This window comes from Anabrus simplex, chromosome 14, assembly GCF_040414725.1.
Source record: "Anabrus simplex isolate iqAnaSimp1 chromosome 14, ASM4041472v1, whole genome shotgun sequence".
NCBI lineage: Eukaryota > Metazoa > Arthropoda > Insecta > Orthoptera > Tettigoniidae > Anabrus > Anabrus simplex.
Window position 1 is genome coordinate 81,303,413 of NC_090278.1, and position 24,115 is coordinate 81,327,527.

General features: G+C 40.1%; 1 protein-coding gene across 22 annotated transcripts in view; it reads left to right on the forward strand.

Annotated features, from left to right (window-relative positions):
• The window catches only part of LOC136885226 (leukocyte elastase inhibitor), a 263,118-nt gene that overhangs the window by 118,842 nt on the left and 120,161 nt on the right, over positions 1-24,115 (forward strand). For 2 of the 22 annotated variants that reach the window (XM_067157686.2, XM_067157685.2), the window contains exon 8: positions 999-1,127. The exons of the other annotated variants lie outside the window; for them this stretch is intronic. In XM_067157686.2, the coding sequence (XP_067013787.1) occupies positions 999-1,123 (125 nt within the window). In that variant the 3' untranslated portion in view covers positions 1,124-1,127. The remainder of the gene's footprint in view (positions 1-998; positions 1,128-24,115) is intronic. 22 annotated transcript variants of the gene reach the window in all.

The following is a 24,115-nucleotide window of genomic DNA, read 5'->3' on the forward strand; positions in this document are numbered from 1 at the left end:
CAGTTAAATGTAACTTTAAAACTTTTCAGTCTGTCGAACACACAAGTTCACTATAAATATTGTTTAACATTGTGTGTTTTACAAGTATGTTATAGTGTAATTTATATATTGAGCTTTTGTGTTCGACAGACTGTAAAGCTTTTATATTTCTGTGGATTTGGCTAACCACCATTTTGTGTTTAACTTCATAGACACTTCCTGTAATTACATTATGGAAATATACAGATAATGGGATTGTACTGATGAACCTGCTATCTCTTTTGCAATTTTCTAAGGTTCGGCATGGGCAGATTTTTCAAATAGGGTCACAAAATCCATCCTCTTAAAAATCTGTTTGCAGAATTCAACATGAAAAGGTAGGCACTTGGCTTTGAAACTTATAAATTTCTTTCTTGTTCTTCTGCTGCAGTAGAAGAGCTTCTACTCTAGCTGCGTAAAAGGTACTAGATTTCCATAAAAAGAACTAACGTACTAAAAATGTCCATGAAGTACTAGATCTAGTCCTAATGTACTACAGGTGGCAACCCTGCTAACAAGTGCGACATGACGCGGTCGACATACTAAAGACACTGCGCAACGCTTCATCGGATTCTCACTGTGGTTTTAATTTCGCGACCGATCGGAGGTTGAAGAAAATAGCCCTCGTATATTGCCCTTCTGTTTTGACGGTCGCACGCAAGTCGAGCGTGGGCTGTTAACTCCGTGAGCAAGAGCATTCTCAGAATGGAATACACAGTACAGTACCTTAGGAATAGTGTGTGCTAGCTATGACGTAGGTATACCTGCAGGAAGTTAATTTAATATTTTCTGCTGATTAAACTGTATTATTTCCAAGGTCATGAGAAGTTTTTTTTTTTTTTTTCAGATGCCTTTCTCACTGTTAGATTACAGAAGTTTATTTTGTACATAATGATTAAGATTTTACTGGCCACACGCGGAATACTGGGGTCTGCAGTAAATGGTACTTGATAAATGTGTAAGGGAGTGTCTGCCCACAGGGATAACTATTGGAGCTCGATCGATGCGTCCTCCAGTAGAAGCGTTTGAAGCGGATCATCCCTTCTTGATTGCCGTCGTGCAGCGCACTGTTACTTTGTTCCTGGGCAACGTACTTTCACCGTAACTATGTAAGTTTATAGATCCTGTAATTTTAAGTTATGAGTATTGTGGAAGAGTACAAGCGGTAGATCACTTCACTGAATCTTCATAGGTAAATATTGAGATCTTGTTTGGTATAAACTACAACCGTTATTCATTACCTCGTCCCTTCTGAACAGGTTCGTTTAGGCCTTACGATCTCTCTGCATTGAACATACACTTTCCGCCATTATTTTATTTTCCTACATTTCATATTAGCTGGATGTGTTTAACATGGCAGACATATCGACTTGAAACCTTTAAGGTCTTAAGTCCGACGAGTACAAGATACAAACTTGACCGTCATGCCAGAAATCATGGAATATGGGTCTAGTATCGTCTAGACCGGTGAAATGTAGCAGCCCGTAGTTATATCGATTCCACAAGTGGACAAAACACCTGTGGAGAGATAACCACGCCATCTGGGTAGCTACCCACAGCTCCGTGCTGTTTGAAGCTGCAGGATCTGGGGTACGAATAGACTTCTCCGCCACGTCTCATAAATGCTCGACGGGGTGCACATTGGCGGCGAATGAGGTGGCCAAGATAGTCTTTGACGCTGTCAAGAATGCTTCTCGACAGTTTGATAACACGATGCATTATTGTTTTAATATGGGAGCCCACGAAATACGTGGAGGACTGCAAGTAGTGACCAAGCTATTGAACGTAACAGTCGCCTGTAGTTGAACTGTTCACGTGGACCAACGAACCCAGCTCATGCCACGACAAAAACACCACGCCATTGTGGAGGCGCCATGACCCTGTTGACAGGTGGACCCAAGGCTTGATGGGGTCGGCGCCTCTTCTTAACACTACCATCGATCGGTTCGAAATAGCTGGAACTGTGACTCATTTACCACGACACATGTTGCCTATCACCCCGAGTCCAGCTGGCTACGTCACGCGCCCAGGTGATATGCTGTGCCCGGTACCGTGGTGTTTAAAGAGTGCGCTTTGGTGGGTCTTTCTGCTGTCGTATCCCTTAGGCACTAAAAACGCTGCACTGACCTGCTCGATATGCATCTGGTACCTCCTGCATGTGTACCTTGTCTATTACCACGGACAGTAAATTCCAGTCAGATCCCGCTGATCACGATTATTAAACATCCGTGGTGGGCCACTGTGGATGGTAATGCTGATACACACCTGGCACCTTTAATCGAGGAATGCCCAATATCTGCTCAATTTCGGCAGTGGAATGCCTCGTCTGTATGGCCTCCTATCGTGATCCCCGTTCGATGCCTTGACATGACAAGCATGGACCACAACGAATACAGGTCTGGGCACTTCCAAGAGTGTAGGATTCCAGCAAGATATGGCAGGCATTTGAGATTCAGGAGGTCAAATGGACTGTGTCGCTTTTGATAGGGTAGATCATGGGACAAAAATGAGGGCTATTGGACCAGACTAAAGAGTGCTTGTTTGAATGGGTGGCTACATTTCTAGAAAATAAAACTCAGAGAATAATTAGAGTAGTTGAAGCGTTATCTGATCCTGTAATGAGTAAGATGGGGTCCCGCAGGGGAGTGTTATTGGACCTTTGTTTTCTTATATATAAAAGTATGAGGTAAAGAACTCGTATCATAGATAAGGCTATTTGTGAATGTTATACTATATACAGTAGTAAATGAGTTGCAGAATTGTGAGCGACTGCAGGGGGACTTAAGAAAAGGTGTTAGGTGGACAGCTGACAATGGTATGAATGTAAATGGGATGAAAAGTCAAGTTGTAAGTTTCACCAAGAGGATAAGTCCTCTCAGTTTTAATTATTGTGTTGGAGTGATAGTATCTCATGGGAAATACATTAAGTACCTAATACAAGGAATGATCTTCATTGGGCAATTGTATTAACGGGGTGGTTAAGAAAGGTTGCAGATCTCTTCACCTTGTTTCGAGAGTATTTAGGGGTTTTAGTAAGGATGTAAGGGAGAGGGCGTATATGTTTCTGGTAAGATCGCAGTAAGAGTATGGCTCCAGTGTATGGGACCCTCCCCAGAACTGCTTGATACGAGAACTGGGGGGGAAAAAAAAACAAGGGAAAACAGCATGGTTTGTTCTGGATGATTTCCGACAAAGTGTCCGCCCGTCATTAGTACACCTAGGTGAGGAACACTATGGGTTTGCGTTGCCTACGAGTGGCGCCATTATGTGAGAAACACCATAGGTATGCGTTACTTCATACTAGTACCACAATATGTGGAACACCATGAGTCTACGCTATTTTTGATTAGTACCGCAACATGACAAATACCACGGTTCTGCTTTCCTCGTGATAAGTACCATTACGAGGGGCCGATAACCTGGATATTGGACCCCTTTAGGCAACAAGCATCCTCGATTGACGATTGTGCCTTAGCAGTAGCTTGGTCAGTAATACTATTGTTTATGATAGTTTCTTGGTCGGATCCACTGATTGTTTTAAATTCCTATCCGTCCATTCACTCTTCATCACATTTTTTATTCACAGTGGATGATTTTGAACTTTTAAATTGTCATTACATTTCGTACCATTAGGGGCCGATGGCTTAGATATTAGGCCCCTTTAAACATTATCATCATCAAGGAATAGTGTTACGAAAATGTTGCAAAGTTTGGGCTGGAATACTTGGGAGTAAGGAGACGAGTTGCTCGGCTATGTGGTATGTTTCGAGCTGTCAGTGGTGAGATAGCGTGGAATGACATAAGTAGATGAATATGCTTGAGTGGAGCTTTTAAATGTAAAAAATATCATAATATAAAGATACAATTGGAATTAAAGAGGAGAAATTGTGGCAAATATTGATTTATTGGACGAGGAGTAGGTGATTGGAGTAAATTATCAAGGGAAATGTTCGATACATGTTAAAGTTCTTTGAAAATGTTTCAGAAAAAGCTAGGTGAACAATTGATAGGGCATCTGCCACCTGAGCGACAGCGCTAAATGCAGATTGATTGAATCATATTGAATTCTTGAGGTTAAGATTTTCAAAAAAGCTAAGACGGCATTGTGCGATGACGCCACCGACTATTACATTTAACATGCTGCTGTCTCATGACTTTCGTATGTCGCACAGGTCGCCTACGGGAGTCAAACCAAAAAGACCTGCACCTGGCGAGCCGAAGTCCTCGGACATATCCCGGCACTAAAAGCCGTACGCAATTTCATGACTTTCGTCTCGACAATGTACAAAATACTGCTACATTCCTTGGATAGAAAATAACAGCTTTTTAGTAATAATAGGATGGCAGGTTTCCTCCTGTAAGAACATTCTCAGATACCTAATCACTTGTATGCGCATATCTGTACTAGCCTATATTGTTTAAATAGTGTATACTTGTCACTGATTTTATGAATGAATGAAGTGAGAAAGCTATTTGAATGTCAACATTTTGTGTCCTATAGATTAATAACGGCGAAAAGGTTTTGTGTACTTCCACTGTTCGCTGTGGTTCAGCTTGCACAGACCAGGAGACCTTGCCAGCATATCCCCACCGATTTAATTCATTTTCTGTAAACTTGCAGGCTATGGCGAGACCTTCCACAAGTTCAAATTGCAAGGCGCAGCTCTTCAATTCCGGGAAAATAGTATTTGAATATTTCGAGAGTGCTTCACAAGACTACAAGACTAGTATGCGACATATTAGCACAACCATCGCGCAGCGAAACGAGTAAGCTTTCCGTTACGCAATCCCCTGTGGGCGGGATCCCCTGCCTGTCGTAAGAGGCGAATAAAAGGAGCGACCAAGGTATGATACTTTTGGAACCATGAGACAATCTGTGATTACTAATATTACGTGATGAATACCATGGGTCGACTTTACTTGCGATTAGTACTATTACATGTGTCTGGTTGTGTTCCCTCTAGAGCTATATACACTACTCTCTGAGGAACTCGAACCACTCAAGCTGGGTCTGTGTTGCTTGTTAGTGGTACCATAATGTGTGATATACCGTGGGTCTACATTCCCTATGATTAGTACTACTGTGTGAGCAACACCATGAGTATACGTAGCCTGTGATGAGTACCATTATGCGATTTTTGCATTTCAGTCACTCTTTTCTTTTTCGTTTCACCTGTGCAGTTCGTTGGCTATGGCAGTCGTGAAATTTCCGTGAAATAAATGAGTTCCGCTCATTTTTCTCATATACAGGTGATTGTAAAAGTAGTGTTCAGACGAAAAATCAAAAGAAATTCCGGAAAGTATACGGGTACAGACAAGATTAAAACTGAATCTATTTCCAAATCACCACCATCATTACATGGTTACGGGACTCCGAAGAGGAGAGGATAATGATTGTTTGCCTTTTCACAAAAATATAAAGTGACAATTACAACACCAGTCATTCTGTTATTAACACCTTCCACGGCATCTACCGGTATTTCCCCACTGTCGGCAGCCCTGAAGATGGTTTTCCGTAGTTTCCCCATTTTCGCACCAGGCAAATGCTGGGGCTGTACCTTAAGGCCAAGGCCGCTTCCCTCCCACTCCTAGCCTTTTCCTATCCCATCGTCGCCATAAGACCCGTTTGTGTTGGTGAGATGTAAAGCAACTTGTAAAAAAATATTAAATACGTAAAAAATATAAAAATCTACAGTATTCATACCTCGACAGCTACATCTACACCCTACATCTTTCCAAAGGAACAGATGCAAAAATACTATTATAACCGAGAAGAAGCAAATTTGAAAGCCATAGTTTCAAAAATTCTGAATTTATAGTCTCCTAGTTCTTCCTCAGTATCGGTAGCATTAGTCAACGATGTGCCCGTTATACCGTATGCGAAGTTACTTCTTGAAGCTCTTTCATTTCATTTGATTCGTCTCTTTCCTTTTGTTTTTTCCTCATTATTCTTCTGTTTCATTTCATTCGGACGTGAGGAAGATTGGTCTCAGGTCAGTTACAAGACATCACCATTTGTATGTCATACTCTGTTACTCCATTCTATGAGAATGCATAGGATTCTTAACTCCGCGTGATTCTCACTGTATGATCTACAGCCTGATGCCGTATCAAGTCTTTTTTTTTAATGCAGTTGATTTGCTCCATTATTCTAGATTGCTTATTTATTTGGAAACATTTAACTATTTAATTTTGGCATATTTAAATTTAAACAGTTTGACATCATTGCAATGGTATTTACGGCCGGAATCGGTTATAACGATTTCCAAGGGACCGCCACTCAGTGGTTGTTATAGGCGATAGTTGCACAAACCGGTTTTCTTGGTGCTAAAAATGTCATATCTGTAAGTTTTAGGTTGTACACTTACATGGTTAATTAACAGTATTAAAACTTCAAAAATCCCTGTGGGTGGGGGGACGCAAACGAAGGATACACCCACAGTATCCCCCGTCTGTCGTAAGAAGTGACTAAAAGTGGCGACCAAGGGATGATTGTACTAAAAAACCATGAAACTACTTGATTAGTGCCATCACGCGGGGATCACCATGGCTCGCCCCTACTTGCGAGTACTGTAGTACCACTACGTTAGGTACACAATAGGTTAGTGATTAGTAGCAGCAGAGAGTGGTTTACTGTGTGTTTACAGTACCTGTTATTACTACCACTACGAACGACACCATGGGTCTGCGTTGCCTGTGATTATGCCCACTATGGGAGGAACACCACGGAAATACACCTACATGAGGAACACCGTAGATTTGCGTTGTCTGTAAGTTGCGCCGCAATGTGAGAAACACCATAGGTCTGTGTTACATATGCGCATTACATTACCTGTGAGTAGTACCATAATGTGTGGAATACAGCGAGTCTACGTTACTTTTGATCAGTACCGTAACATGGCAAATACCATGGTTCTACTTTACTAGCAATAAGTATCATTATGAGGGGCCGTTGACCTGGATTTTGGACCCGTTTAGACTGCAAACATCATCGACTCAGGATTGCGCTTTAGAAGCAGTCCCTTGGTCAGTAATGCTCTTGTTCAACGCTAGTTTCTGAGAATGTGGAGCATTGCGGGTCGGATCCACTGATTGTTTTAAATTCATATCCATCGATTCATTCTTCGTAATCATGTTTTGAATTCTGGTCACTGGTTGATTTTGGACTTTTAAATTGTCATTACATTTCGTCTCATTTCGTACCATTAGGAGCCGATGCCCTAGATGTTAGTCCCCTTTAAACAACAATCATCATCATCAAAACTTCAAAAAAGGTACCGGTAACTGAAATAACTACAGTGTTGGCCACATTGAACAGTGGCATGACTTTTCTTCACCATGACTCCTATTTTTCGTAGGGAGTACCCTCTAAGTCAGGGCCTCCCAAACGCCCAAAATCTCACGCGTGCAAATCGAGGCGCAAGAGCTCCGTGCACTGTGCATCGCTCCCGCTCGGCACGGCTCGGAACAACGCTTCGTCTCTGGGCTACTCTGCTAAGCTCGGCTCAATTCGGCTCGGATTTGGAGCGCTACGCAGCAAGTGAGGAAGAGGGAGACAGGGGGAGCGAGCGAGACAGGCGTGGGGAAAGAGAGAGACAGCGCTATTGCTCCAAATCGAGGAGTGGGGGGGGGGGGTCTGCACTCTGGTCAACCAAGCGAAGTCGTCTTTTGCACAGTGCATGCACCCTGAGAGACCCTGCTCTAAGTACTAGACTAACAATTGTCTGTTTCAGTCATAGCCAAGCGGAGGGTTTCAGAACTATGTTTGCCACCGAATGCAATTTTCAGAGTGAATGCGTTACGTCCTTATCTTCTGCATTTGCTCTCTCTTTCTTTCTACGGTGGATTAGATGGCGAGGCTACACCAGCGTCGTACGTAGTCAAGCAACGGAACTAGTGCAGTTGCGTGGAAAGCTTGATCTTCTGAGAGATGAAATTAATAATACTTGACTTGAAACAACCTACACTCGTACTTCAGACAGTTCTTTACGCTATCATAACGCATGCGATGAAAATACGCTCCTGATAACATTCTGCCGAAAATCGAGTGACACTTCTCCTGTCTCATACATCTTACACACTAGATGGAATAACCTTCCCATGGTGGTTTCTCCTAAGGCAGTCAGTAATTCAGAGGGGATTCCAGGTGTCTTGTTCCTATTTAGGTCTCTCACAGCTCTGTCGAACTCAGACCTCAAAATTGGATCTCCCATTTCATCAGCATCAACAGCCTTTTCTTGTCCTAGAACCAAATCATCTACGTCTTTACCTTCATATAACTGTAAAAGAACCGTATATAATTAATTGTATATAGAGTATTAATTAGTACTGTCATATATAAGTAAGGATGTAGTATTACTTTCTGTAATGTAACATGTTAATAAACTATTTTTAAAAATAAATACACACATACATGCATACATCTCCATTATTGTAGAGTTGGCTAATGCATGTGTGCTTCGAAGCACTGAGCCGGCGCAATCAGCTGTATCGATGCCTCGACACAACAACGCTCCACTGTTTGGAAGCAGTGAGATTGCTTCGCGTGTCGCGTCGCGTGAACAGAAACTGCAGTAGTTCCGTACATGTCAGCTGCATCGATGCTTCGAAACAATGGCTGTGCTTTGTTGATCTTCTCGCCTCCCCGTGACATTGCCCTGAAGATGAGCCGACACTCGTTTACATTCCGAACCGCGAGTCAAGTTACATCCCGCAATGTAAGGTCTTTGTTTTAGACAGAGAAAATATATTACTGTTCTCAAAGCAGGGTCATACTACGACAGAAAGACGCTCCGGTTTGTCAAGTGCAAACGTTTCAAAAATAGGTTTGAAACTTCAGTCTGAAGTAGATTTTTAAACTCGATTATGTCAAATCTGTTACTGGATAATACCGACCTTGGACCCTTCTTAGATTTAATTATTCATTTTATAATCATTCAAAATACTCACTGTAGTTTGTTGACTGTCTTACTATGCTTTCGTAACTAGTTTAGGTTGCTTGTTAATGTACGTAAAATTCAGATTTCGGACTCTTCTTAGATGTTCATTTAGACTAATTTACTATGTTTTTGTAACTGGATTAGATTAATACAATTTTCAAGAATTCATAATAGGCATTTTGTGTGCAATAACTTATTCATCGTTAGGGCCACTAAGAAGCGTGAAATCTCAACTGATTGTCTTCTTGCGGGCCCACCAGATTTTCATCCTTTTGGAGTGTGCTTTCTTCCATGCATCAGAATGGACATGCTTCAGTCGAGTTGGGACTTCTTGGTGAACCTAACTTTGTGATTGAGTGGTGCTCCGAGTTGAATGTCTGCTTCCGAGATTCCATACTTTAACAGACCTTTAATCATTTTATAATCAGCGTGTTCAAATAAGTGACTCTTCTAGTGTGCTTTTAACTGTAAAACTGATCCCTTTTAGTATCCTTGTAAGCGCGTAGTGAAGAAGCAAGTGCAGTTTATATATACTATATGCTGGTACTTATTATACTGTACATCATCTATTCATCATACTGCATTTTGTACATTTGCTCATTACATATTTCATAAATCTCATATTTAATCATCAGAACGTGGAACATTTTATTCGTTGAACTGAACTTTGCTATGAAGCGTGGTTAATGTTTCACCACTCCATCGTGAAACACTGCTTCTAGTCCAGTCAAAGACAGAAGTGCGCCGTGTGTCGAAACTCGGCTTCACCACGCCATCGTGAAACACTGTCCAGGTGCTGCGTAAAGGAACACTGTTCCTCTTGCAGCCTGAGATGGAAGTGCGCCATGTGTCGACACACTGCTTTGAAGCAATTTGCTGTGTCGTATCGAATGTTTCGAAACAGTCAGCAGTATCGCTTCGCCCATTTCTACTTTATAGACTGTTATGCCTTTCACCGTTCAGTGTGCAAGCCTTTGTAAATTTTGTAAACGTCGCCACAATCCTCTATAACTAGCTCTGTGGCCTCGTTTAGTTGCATGTTATCTCTATATATAAAAGACTAACTCCGACTGGCTGTAATCAACGCCCGCCAAAACTACGCGACATAAAGAAATTAATTTTTGGGTACACTTTTATATTACAGTGCAGGTGCTCACTAAGGGAGGATTTTTGGATATTCCGTTGCTAAGGGGGTGAAAAGGGTGGTGAACTGTTTAAATGAGTATTACTATATCTCAAACTTACCAGTTTACAGAGGTAAAATTTGGTATTGGGAATCTACTTTAAAAATAAAGAAACGCGTATTTTTTGTTTCCTGAAAATTCCCTTAAGTGGGGGAGGTGAAAAATAATTAAAAAAGGGGTTGAATACCTTTTATGACGATACTTATAGATGTGAAAAATGGTATTTGGAATCTTCATCAGAAATACACATATTTTGTTTTCGGAAAATATACGTTTTTAAAGGAGTTTGAAAAGAATTGAAAGAAGGGGTTGAAGTATTTTTGTTATGATACTTATAAACTTAAAGAAAATCGTAACAACCGCGTGTCTGTACATTGATTATTATCCGTTTCAGGTGTAATAATGTCAATCTGCATATATTTTACCTTTCGTTTCCTGAGAGTCCTCATTTTTACCCATCTCCCCAAATTCAAGATGGCGCCACAATCTGTCAGACGAGCTAGAAAATTGAAATTTGGCAGAATTATAGGTTTTAGCCTGTAACCGACGGAAAAATTCCAAGATGTTTAAATTTCTCACTTTTATCCTCGGAAAATATCTAAATATGGAGGCAATTTTGATGACGGTGCAGACCTTCGTTTCAATGTATTTCGTGACTAAACGTACTGTTTAGAAGCAGTTAATCTCTAAATGAAGGTCTGCAATGTATAAACGTGCATATACTTCCGTATGTCGATCTTATTCATTGAAGTCGATTTGTAGCGATCTAGAAGGCGTGTGTCTGCCATTAGAATTAATACTTTACAAATCGGTAGTGACCCTCAGCAGCTATTGTAATCAGTACTCCCCACATCGACTTTGACTGGGAGGAGGAATTGGGTCCTTCTCCAACTCCTGTGTAACTGGAATCAGTAAGGATGACGTACCATTATAATGATTAATTCCCTTCCCGATTTGACTGGCAGAAGACAAGGGAGCATACAATTTGCTTCAAAACTCCCCTACCCGATTGTCTCGAAGTAGGAAAGGGGGTCTGCCATTGTAACGAAAACTCTCCAAATCGATTGTGACTGCACAGTAGACAAGAGACCTTCCATTATAAATGAAAATTTCTCAACTCGATTGTGAATCAGAACTCCGCAACTCGAATGTTACATTGGAAATAACGTATGGGGACCTCCCCATTCTGTTCCTTGGATAACGCTAACAGACATGCAATTTAAACAAATATTATTCGCTGTGTGAAAAGTAATTTTCTTCAATATCCGTATACAGTGTAGAATACCGTAGCGAAGCACGGGGACATTGGCTAGTGCAATTATGTTGTTTACAAACATTTTTATTCTCTACCTTGTACCGATAAAGTGAAAAAAAAAGGTAATTGTCAACTTTAAAGTTTACGTCTAACAAAAGGAATTGTTAGTATTTCCAGTAGCCCATGAGTGAGGCCACTGTATGACAGTAATGTGGAGACAGCACGGCGTTCTACAAGGCACCGCAACGGGGGAAGCTCTACTGTAACTGTCAATAACGTTCTTGAACGGAATGGCGTACTGGACGAATTTGAGGCTCCTCTACCGATCGGGCACAAAAAATAACACTTTAAACATCATTTAGTTTGTAGTGAGAACCTAAACGTTTTCTTCCGTTGGTACTGGACGTTGCGTGGGCTTAACTCTACCTGCATTGCAAAAACGAAATTTAAAATATCTTCGGAAACACCAGAGAAAAGGTTTTTGACGACTCTTACGTAAGACATCCCGGTAGGCCTATACATCTGCCACCCTTAATTCTTCAGGTGTATGGTGGGTTTTTTAATATTCAACAGGCAGTGCACGACGGTCATTTCGTTCTACGTGTGTTTGTGAATTAAATTCATTTGCCACAGTCGCCTCGGAGTTTGAGTATTGACTTCGGGATTTCTTATAACTACACTCCTTATATATGTTACTGTAAATTAATTAAATTCAATCCTTTTCGCTTCTTTTCACCCCGACCCCTTAAGTGGATTTTCTGAAAACAAAAGGATATTCCAAATACCAATTTTTACGTCTTGTAAACTGTTAAGTTTTTGAGATATAGATATACTCATTGAAACTATTCACCCCCTTAACGATGGGATATCTAAAATTCCTCTCTTAGTGAGCACCTACACTGTAATATGAATGTATCCACAAAATTTCGTTTCTTTATGTCCAGTAGTTTTGGCTGGGCGATGATGAATAAGTCAGTCAGCCAGGACATGTTATCTTATATATGTGTGTACCGCAATGTTATCTAATACGATTATTTTTCAACAGGCGCTGTAATGTCGTACCGAAGCATGAGTCTAACAGGATATAGTTTCTGTGCCGACCATCCTTTCTTATATGTTATTGTGAAATTGGACTCAGGAATCATGGTGTTTTTTGGTCGTCTGGCCGGTGTGTCAAGGTATCAAGTAACCTGTAAAGCATTTCGTTCTTCCTTTCCAAAAATACTGTAGCTGTAATTTTCTTACTTAGTAATACTTTACTTGTATTTACACATCATACAAGTTTGTTTTGTAACAAAGGCTTGCTATATTTTCGAAACGCTAGAATTTTCCGCAGATTGTACGTGGACAAGTCTAAGTAAGCATGATAAGCTTTTGGGCTTTTGCCGTATCAAGAAAACAAGGTGAAATTCTTTACATTTCGCAGAGTATTTTACCCTGCGTCTTCAGAAGAAAGTCTAGTCTGTTCGCGAGGAACACGTATGTAATAATGAAGGTTTAACTTTAAGAATGCTTTACCATTGTTCTATAGTAGGGCCTCTCAGGGTGCATGCAGCGGTGCATTGCGCAGCGTAAGGTGCATAAGACGACTTCGCAAGGTTGACCAGAGTGCAGATCCCCCACTCCTTGATTTTGAGCAATAGCTCTGTTTCTCTCTTTCCCTACGCTTGTCTCTCTTGCTCCGCCTGTCTCCCTCTTCCTCACACGCTCTGCAGCGCTCCACCATCCGAGCAGACTTGAACCAAGCTTAGCCGAGTCGCCCTGAGAGGAAACGCTGGTCCGAGCCGAGTCGGACCGATGCACGGTACAGAGAACCTCTGCGCTTCGGCTTGCGCGCATGAGATTTTGGGCGTTTGAGAGGGCCTGGTCTATAGCAAAGGTGCTCACGCTGGGCATTCCGTCCCGTGGGTGTCCAGCACTGTAGGCGAGCGGGCAGGCAGGCGATGACGTTGTGGTTACGTCACAGGCCCTGAAGGTTGGGCGAAGTTCTCCCAGTCACTCTTGATCACTGTTGCGATTGAATGGTCAGCGTACTGAACTTTGGTTCAGAGGGTCAGTGGTTCGATTACCGGCTAGGTCGGGGATTTTAACCTTGATTGGTTAATTCCAATGGCTCGGGCGGGGGCTGGGTGTTTGTGCTGTCCCCAACATCCCTGCAACTCACACAATACTACCCTCTACCACAATAACACGCAGTTACCTACACATGGCAGATGCCGCCCACCCTCATCGGAGGGTCTGCCTTACAAGGGCTGCACTCGACTAGAAATAGCCACACGAAATTAAACTGCGGCGATACTCGAGTTTGAAATGGAGGCATATAATAATGAAAGTAAGAGGACAGAAATCCTTGTCATTACCAATTTACGTTGTAATAAATAAGTTATCTATGTTCAGTGCAATTCATGTATTTTGACTGGATACAGTAAAATGTCAGGCCTACAACCTCAATTATTTTTATAATGCACGCAATGAATTACGATTTACACTATAATTTTTTTGTAAGAGGTGCTTTAGAAACATTTGATATAATGCGGAGTTAAGGTGGATAAGCTGTGGCTTGTGGTTCTTTCGGTTTAAATTATCTGCTAACTCACCGACAATCGAATCATACTTACCGAGAATAAAATGTTAGGTTATTTATTTGAAGGCATACTGTATATATATTTAGTAGATGCATTTGAATTTTTATTGTATTTTAACCTTGGATAGTAAATATCTTTGTCCTCACTCGTGTAACTCCCTCGCCATTTATAGGCTAGCTATTATCATCGGATGCCTGATAAGTTTTATATACTATTTTGAGAAATTCAGTGACCAGTAAAACACTGTGTAAAATCAAGCACTAACTTTTTAAGAATTATGTATTCATGTTACATTTTGCTAAATGAATAACTGGAATTTTACTTTTTTTAAAAAAAATGGAAATACCAGTGGCGTGCGGTGAATACGTTCGTTACCGCAGCGGCAAAAATGTTTTTTTAAATTTATTTTTAATATAAGCAATCGTAGCCCCACTACACTCCCTAAAGTCAACATTGCCATGTTATAAGGCTGCATTTTTCGCGGAAAGTCTACTTCAGAAAGGTCTTTCAAGAATATTTTCAACCACAAACTCGCACATATTTCAAAATTGATGTTCATGGCAGCGACACCATCATAACTTAATGTATAGCAGATTTTAAACAATGTATTAAAGTTTCACTCGGTGGCACTTCGTGATAGCATAGTACAGTCATGGTTTCCACAAACATACACTGGGACTATTTGCTTTTAACTTAAAAACCTAACCTAAACTTAATCAGTAAAATTTAACTGGTATTTTACCGTCGCCGAAGTTTTACAGCTTCACATTTGCTTATGAGCGTACGTGCATCAACGACAAACGAGGGAAAAATATTCGTCACGTCGTATAACACACGTTTTATTCATGAAAAGTGGCACAGAACTCACGGAAACTTCACCTATAATCTAAGAGGAACACTAAAAGAATTCACTATATACCACCATCACAGACAACCAAATACAAAATTATTTTACTTCGCGCTTGGTTATGTGTTCATGTTGGGCAACCTAAATATTTTTCGGCGGCTATCGAAAAACATACTCCACACGTGCCATCAATGAATTCCTCGGAAAAACTTTATACATGCCAAAATCCGAGAATAACATATATTCTTCTATGTTACAATTGATTTCATAAACTGACTCAATTTTTGTTAGCAAGACGATGTGCAAGTGGCTATACTGTTAAAATGTTCATAGTTTTCTTGTAGTCTATAGTGTGTGGCGCTGAACACTTCGACTGACAAGTATTAATACTAACATACCATTCCCAAGCTAGCTGGCCTGTCGCCGTAAATTGCTATCGGGGGAGGGCCCACAGCCCCGACCCGCTCCCAGGACAAGGAAGCTTTAAGTGCATACGTCAACCAAGCGACTTAAATTTCTCTGGGGAGCTCTCTTTCGCGCCGGCAAGGAAACCCAGCTCGCTGGAGAATCTGAACTGCGATAGAGCGAGCGGATTGTCGAGACAGCTGTACTTGGCGTGGCTTAGATGTTCGAAGTTGTTTGAACTTTATAAAAAGCGTCCTAAGGAATAATAATGTAAATACAAAGTTATTTACCCCAGCAGCGCTGGGGTAGATGGGGTTCAGTTCACGCCACTGGGAAATATTGTCATTTTCATTTAAGGAATTATAAATCGTAACTTGTGCGCTTAAACCTCGTACTTTTGTAGATTGTACCACAATAATTATAACATGTCATTTTTCTTTGAATGAATAAATATAAGAAAATAATACTGTTTATATCGAGCACAGTATATATGAAACGGAAATATCTTGAAAAGGTCATTTTTTGGTGATTATAGCGATTCATTTTAAATGCTGTACCCCAATCAGCATTTCGCTGAGGAGTGGAGGAGAGCTTCGTAATCACAATGGAAGTCACTGCTACCTTCTCTGAAAAGTGTGATCGTCCTCTCGCATCACTGGGACGTGAGCTTGCTACGTAAGCTGCCCGCATTTATGTCAGACCGCCCGGCCGCATTGGGCTAGCCTCAATGGGCGCCCAGCTAAGCATCTCTGGATTATTGTAAGTGGTACTTTCGTTCGTCACCGGGTGGTTCACCGTGCTCTAGACTTCTGAGTGCGAGGTGACGACACTATCTGAGTTCCAATTAAGATGTTTCCTGTTCAGTCGTATGTTCGTGGGAAGTAAACAGCAAGGTCATCAGACGAGTGGTAGGTAAGGTAAGGGTGTATTCTGCCCGAAGGCAGGTCCGAACCTCCGCAGAGGTGTGCCTGAGCCGGAGTTTACGTACGGTAGGGTGGCCAGTTTCTTTCCGCTGCTCCATTCCTTTACCCCTCCCCCAAACAGCGCGTGGCAACCCATCCAAATCTTGACCACGCCGAATGTTGCTTAATTTCGGAGATCTCATGTTTCAACGCGGCTACGGCCGTTGGCAATGTGGTGAAAGAGTAAATAAATACAAAGTAGAACGGACACTGGCAAGGAAAGAAGAATAGAATTGAGGATGGAAAGAAAAGTGTATAGCAGAAAAACAAGAAAAATGAGTCGGGTGGTGGGGGCGTAAAAGGACGTACTACAGTGAGGTTGAAGAAACGAAATGAAGAAAGAATATTACAGTAACATGTGTTAACAGGTTATGAAAGTAGGACAGGCAGCCGAATTTTAGTCCCTGAGATTTTGATCTGATCCCTAAGGTTGAAGGAACCTATTCGCCGGATAGGTAGAATTTAATTTTTCATCAGGAAAATTTGCACGACGTCACTAATGCTGTTTTTCCTATTTCAACAAAGCCATACATTGAAGTATGAAATTAATTATTTCACTTGTACTTCTTAGTCTTCGTTGTCATCGTATTCCTGGCTTCCACCCCCCCCCCCCCCCAATTTTGGGGTAATTGCCCAATATTGCCACTTCTGATATCTTCGATCGAAAGTAAACTCGCAGCTAACAATATATTCCGCCACGAGTCGTTGTTTATCCATTCCTTTTCAAATATTTCACATTGCAAATCCCTCATTTGTTCGAGTATGTCATTGCCTAACGTTCTCTCTCAAAAATCTATATTTAAAAACTGAATGCAGTTTTATTTAACGTCCATAGGTGTGACATTAACCTCTGCTGCTCCTATTAACTTAAAATAATTGATATTTTGGTCTAAGTATCGTCTCGTATGTTACCGTCTGTTTTTCTTATTCTCCATGACCGAATTCATTGTTGGCTTATGTAACGTATCTTCGGGTCTTACGAGCTTTCTTTCGGGAGAGACCAGATTCGGGACGGAAGATGATTATATTTCGTGGTTTCCCCACTTTTACACCAAGCAAATGCAGATGTCTTAAAAGTTCTTCTCCCTTCCCATCGTAGTGTTTGCCTTACATCTCTCTGGATTGGTGTGACATTAGACATAATACATAATTTGGTGGTTTGCTTACTTTGGTGTACACGAAACACTGTAATAAACGAGCATATGATAATTCATTTTCAAAAAACAAAGTTTATTCAGTTTATAAAGAGCAATCTATGTAAGACTTAACCTTTTATTAACTGATAATATAGGCCTACTTCACGTATTCTTTGTTACTTCATATTCTATTATCCTGAGGCTTTCTCTAGTACTGCTTCTGGTAGATTAAAGCTTTCTTAGAACGTACAGTTACTGCTACTCTGCTAGTGACATACGGTCAGCAATACTTGATTTAAAACTAGAATATTTGTTGATATACTCTATTTTTAAAAAGTCTTGAAATTATTTTATTTCTTGGCGAATTTTGAATACAAGGTGTTTGGGTGATAAGTGCAATTATTTGTGGCATGTGACGTCTTGATGTCTTATTTCAAAAATGTAAAAAGTTTATAAAAAGTCGACGTTTTTAGCGCGGGTAGTATTAAACCTTCCCAATACCAAGATTAAAAAAACACACCGATTACCAAGCAGGGTACAAATTAACCTAAGCATAATATTGTGCATGATTTAATATTTTATTCAAAAAATTCAGATATTGTCAACTTAGACTACATTAATCATGCTTACGGTGTGAATTACTTTATCATTAGACCTAAGTCACCCTGAAGAAGTTATGACCCTTTTTTTTTTTTTTTTTTTTTTTTCATATTTAGCGTCCGAATGTTCCTTACAAGAAAGCACTCGAACTGAATTTATTTTTCCGATTTTCTGTCTTTATTGTTTGCACATATATTTCACAGAACGTGTTTCCACCATACTTTCTTCCACAAGCTGCGTTCTCATGTCTCCCTTCAATTCAGTTACGGTACCATGTTAGTCAAGTATTCCCTAGCAGGACTTGCACGTTGTTTCGGTTTTCGTGTCTAAATGTTCCTTACAAACCCTTATTACACCGCTTTCTTGTTTTTTTCTCGTTCTTGCTCACACAGAAATTGGTGTCCGATGCTTCATCTTGTTTGCACCATTCCATGCTCTCCGCCACTTTTTAGCTCCCAGATGTTTCTTCATTGTAGTCAGAGATCCTGATGGTTTTCCTTATTCTATGCTTCACATACGGTTTTATGAGCATCTTACCCATGTCTAAAAAAAAAAAAACTAACAACTTTACGTACTTTACCAAGCTGGATACAAATACACCCCCATATAATTTTCAAATGGATGATGAAAAAATGCTGCTTCGTGTTTACTTTTGGCCGTATCGTGATATTCAGCAATGTTTATTTAACAACGCAGCCGTGTATGAAAAACCTACAAAAATGTTGATGCATGTAATAATTTAAAAAATGACATCCCTTCCATTTTTTCTCTCTAATTAGTATTATATAGAGGATGGTTGCCTAGTTGTATTCCTCTGCTTGGTATACGGAATATTAATTATGAACGACTTTGGGTTTTGCTGACATACATTACAATATTTTCCAGTGTGAAAACGTTCACTTCTTGTATGTAGAACGTTTTTATACATCTTATGCCTGCATATTGTCTGAAGCTGCAATACAGAGGAGCACCAATCAAAACGTCTGTACTCCGCACGGCTTTACTTCTAAATTGACGTTTCGCGAAACAAATGAGCATCGCCTTACCTCTGTTACCAGCGCGCTACTACCACGAGAACAGCCGATGCAATACGACCGCGGTAAACAGCCCTCATAAAATGTAATACCGTACACAGAAAAACCTAATGAATCGATATAGGAAACAAATTCACAAAAACTACACATACTAACAACACCAGACACTAAAAAGTACATTATTAAGAATAAATGAGAAAGTAACACATCACCCCACCCCTGATGGCTGGTACAGGAAGGAAGTTATGGCCTACAAAGAGAACAGTCCACTGATCTGTCAGTCTGTCTTTCCCGAACTACACAGACATTCTAAACACGCACGAACTAAGTACACTAACCAATACACAAACGAAAATAAAACTACAGCTATTTTTATACACTAAACCATTAAACCTGTATTGTACTAACTTTTGCTATGCTAAACTGTAAACTACGCTATACTGTTCAGTAATTAATGAAGAAAAAAGCAAAAGGTCGCGAACGGTACCGAATACCATATACGCTGAGTGAGATAGGTTAACCTCGTGGTGAATGGAGTTGGCAACTAGGTTTCGAGATCGCACTCTGCCGATATAAGCCGATATGAATGGCAGCTTGGGTTTGGTTGAATTTCTGTTTCAGCGCATAACCATCAGACAGAATCAGAATCGGCCAAAACTTCAATTTAAAGCAAAGTAGTGCGGGGTCTAATGTCCATTAATACAAATTTTTCAGGAGAAGTGAAAAGCTGATAGCTCGTAAGCTCCTAAAGTATTCAATAAAATATAATGCAGTTTTCGCAGTTTCTTATTTAGAATACTGAATTAAATGTTATGTTCGCAAGAGATCAATAATTTATTGGGGATGTTAGAAAGTTAATTGACATTTTGGACAATATACTTTGTGATCTGTTTTATAGGACACATGTTTTAATGAGTGCACTGTATTTTGATCATTATTAGTTCACATTAATACCTGAACATTAAAACTTACAAAATTAGACTTTCAATCACTTCAGATTTACAGCACCGTCTTAGAACTGCATAAAATGAATACTTGCCCGAAGGAATTCAACAAAGACTAAAATTGCTTTGAAAAAACTGGTTCAGTACAATAATTTGTTACGGTGATAAAAGAGCGGAGCTGGCATGTGCGCAAGGTGGCCGCTATGCATTGGTCTTATAGGAATAACCGATACTGGGCGAAGGAGCTCGCACGGGGCTAATGTGCAAGATGGCCGCTGTACATTGGTCTTACGGGATTAACTTTGATATAGGCAGAATATTATTATTATTATTATTATTATTATTATTATTATTATTATCATCATCATCATCTAGAATAGCCTGCATTTATTACATTTTATGCATTTTATGAAAGGAAAGTACAATGAAAATATGTCGTTAGTGGACATATTACGTTCTGATTCAATCCCCCGCGTGGACAATATAAGATTTGTTTAACCGCTCACTTTCAAGATATTATTTCTATGTTAAAATATATAGATAGAAAAAATCTGAATGCAGTAACACGTAGAGCACGAAAAATACTCCATGTAACTGCATCAAACTGTTTTTTTTTTCTCGAGGTGGACAGTTTTGATTGGTTGCTGCTCAGTTTCTTGCACACTCAGTTCGTCAACATTGATCTGCATTTAGGGCAGTCGCCTAGATGGTAGATTCCCTGTCTGTTGTTTCCCTAGCCTTTTCTTAAATTTGTCCTCTAGAATTCCAACTTAATCTCCATATTGTGATCTTTCCTACTTTTAAAGACACCACTCAACCTTATTCGTCTACTAATGTAATTTCACGCCACCTTCCCACTGACAGCTCGGAACATACCACTTAGTCGAGCAACTCCGTTTCCTTTCTGCCAAGTCTTCCCAGCCCAGACTTTGCAACATTTTTGGAACGCTACTCTTTTGTCGGAAACCACCCACAACAAATCGAGCCGCATACTGCATACCGTCTGACTCAGTGGTATAAGGTGAAGGGCAAACCTCGCAAACATCGCAGTCTAATTCAAGCTCCTCCCTTGGACAAACTAGTCGGTATCCATTTTTAAAATAATATTTTACGAGAACTGCGAACATTCATCCATACCTTCCGTAATATCTTTACTTATCTCCCAGACACTCTGTATACTGTAGCATTATCTTTTTCTAGTACTGTGTATTAAGTTGATTACTTTTGATTCATTTTGTACAAAGTAACGTCTCGGCTAAGCCAACCTCACCTTATTTTCCACGATATTGGGCGTAGATACTTTTGATATTTTGCTGAGACACGCGTTGTCCTGTTGCGAAGTTCAGCATGATGAACACGATCACACAATTGGCTCCAACTGATGTTCTAAGCCACGAAATGAATTACATTACTAGTGAGTGGACCCGTACTGCTCCACTGCATAACTCGTCTTGATATGCCTGATACTGCTTTGCCTGCCCTTGTCAATAGTTTCATGAACATTCAATACCGGCACATAATAACTTATTCATTCGTAACATTGTTTTTAACACTTCTTTCCATACAATATTCTGTGTGCTTCGACCATTCGGCCGTGTCTGGATCTTAACAAATACAGTAGAGACAATACGCGACACTTCCGGATTTAGCCTTGTTAAAATGGGAGACAAGTCACAAGTGGCGCTCCTAGTGGCTTGACCTGAAAATTCGCGCTAAATTCAAATATCAATGGAAATGTATATACGGAAATGGATGAATAAATTACGTCTAGAAAGAAAGTGTTACTAAGATATTAACTTCAAAGTTGCTAAAGCAATTCTTGGATAAATTAATAATTATTTAACAGGTTATTATTTGAAGACTAAAATTAGACATAATCAAGATGTGAAATGGACTTCTGTGAAAGGGCTTGATCTTTCATTTATGCATTACTCTTTTTAGCTTTAGAATTCCTGGCTGAACGTTCACGGCTAGATTTTTCTTTTTTTCTCATTTAAAAGCATTGTCATTACATGAAAACACGTGTCAACAAAGATATCGGCACATTCCTTATACACATGAATCAATGAATTTACATTTAAGAGCTGGACAATTTTCCTTTTAACTTGAAGCCTACTAACAGAAAGAAAATTTATAAATTTAGTCTCAAAAACATTCAAACTTTCCCTATAAGCAATACTTGCCATAATGCCATTACATTAGGGTAAACCAAATTTACATCATATTGTTTCAACAAAATATGTACATTTCTTAAATCGCCCATATTTTTTCAGTGCTTGACAACGCATTACGGCATTCCAAATAGGGTAACTTGGAACACAACCAGCCACACTCATATGCATATGTATTTTCCTGAATTACGGTAAATCAAACCCACAGATCACACCTACAACACCACATCTGTATTGAAGGTTAACTGCTGCACTATACAATAAAATATGCGTATTATATTTTAAGCCAGTTAAAATATGTGTTGAGCAGGTCAGAAGATTATGAATTACTATAAAAATCTCTTTGTCACTGGAAGAATATATATGCAAACACAATATTACTTACATTTTCTTGTCACGAGGGAAACGGAAGAAAAACCGCGCATTCTTTTCTACTTCATAGTTACTGCAGCCAAACACAGAACATACCTTTCCCCTCATGTTGAGAGAAGATATCAAGGAATGACACACGCTACTCTTGTATGTCAACTCACTGAAAACTCATAAATAACACCAAAAACTTCACACACAAATACACGTGCTCTTATGACAGAATCAGTAGTTCTCAGGTCAATCCGCTAGAGAGAGCTCTAATAACTATCCCTCGAAATCTCGCTGAGTGTCGCGTATTGTCTCTTCTGTATTTGATCTTAACGGTAGTGCCCGACCGTGACTGAATACTGGTTCGTGTAAGTAGACTACCCACTTTTTCAAGAGTTTGTCCCTGCGCTTTGTTAATGGTCATATAGAAGACTAGTCGACTTGATACCTTCCCGTCTGTACTTACGTAGACCGTACCCTCTTAGCAGCATGTAAGTTATTAGGAACGTTCTGCCATCTGTTGAGTATATTCAGAAGTTGGAGGAGGTCAGAGAATCAAAGAGTATCTACCTGAGAATAGTGTTCTTCCATCAACAGAGGAACTGTATACTCTCTGGCTTGACAGCTGGTAATCAAACCTAGCTGCATGCAATGGCATTGCTAAGGATGAAGATTAGATATATCAGAATATTAATGAAAGTCTTAGTCGCTTAGCCGCCTGCTAAATACAGAATGTATTGTAGGTTAGGTTAAGCCTTCGCCCGCAGTTATTGGAGTGAACATTTAATGATTTTATGATTATTCAAAGTTGGCCGAACTTAGAGACCTATCAGTGTCTCATGATTCACTGGCACGTAATTCCGGAGAGAATGAAATAGACATGAAGCAAATAGGTCCAGTTGAACGGACGGACGGATTCGCCGAACCTGTTTTACTAAACTCGTTTAATATATAGACAAGAACAACTATACATATATCGGCTGCACCGTAGAAATCCTTACTTGTCCTTTCTATTTTATGTATTAACGTAGCAGTACATTCACAGGACTTCCGTTTTATTCAGAGATTATTCCCTCGAGGGTTTTCCTCCGTGGACAGGTTTCGTTTCTGGCTGCATAAAGTACCATACAGCTTCGTGGGGTTACAAGAGAGTCCGTTTAAATCAGGGTTCCTGTTTAGTCACTGTCCGTTTTATACAAGTTTTGACTTACAAGTAAAGTCCCATCATTTTGTGATTTCTGACTGTGGCATATTTGTGAAATGTGACTAATATCTATTGTAGATCATGTTCCTGTTCAGTGGCAGATGCTTTCCACCCAACAGCCAAAAAACTAGCACTCCCTCGTTCCCGTGTGGATCGGGTTTTTCCATTAGCAGCCAGTACTGCGCATGCGGTCTCATCTGTATGAGATAGATCATTTTTACCCGGCACAAGTGATTTTTAACGCAGGGAAATTTTCCGCAGAGTGCAATGCATTGAGTGGCTTGGATAACTCGACACCATTAACCAGCCACTTCGTGGTATGCGAAATAGTCCGCTATTTTTTAAAACTAATGACTTATGTACTTTTTTATTATTTATTTTTCTTTACCTCGCACAGACGATGGCGACGATGTGGTGGGAAAGGACTAGGAGTGCGAAGTAAGCTCCTGTGGCCTTAAGATACAGCATCAA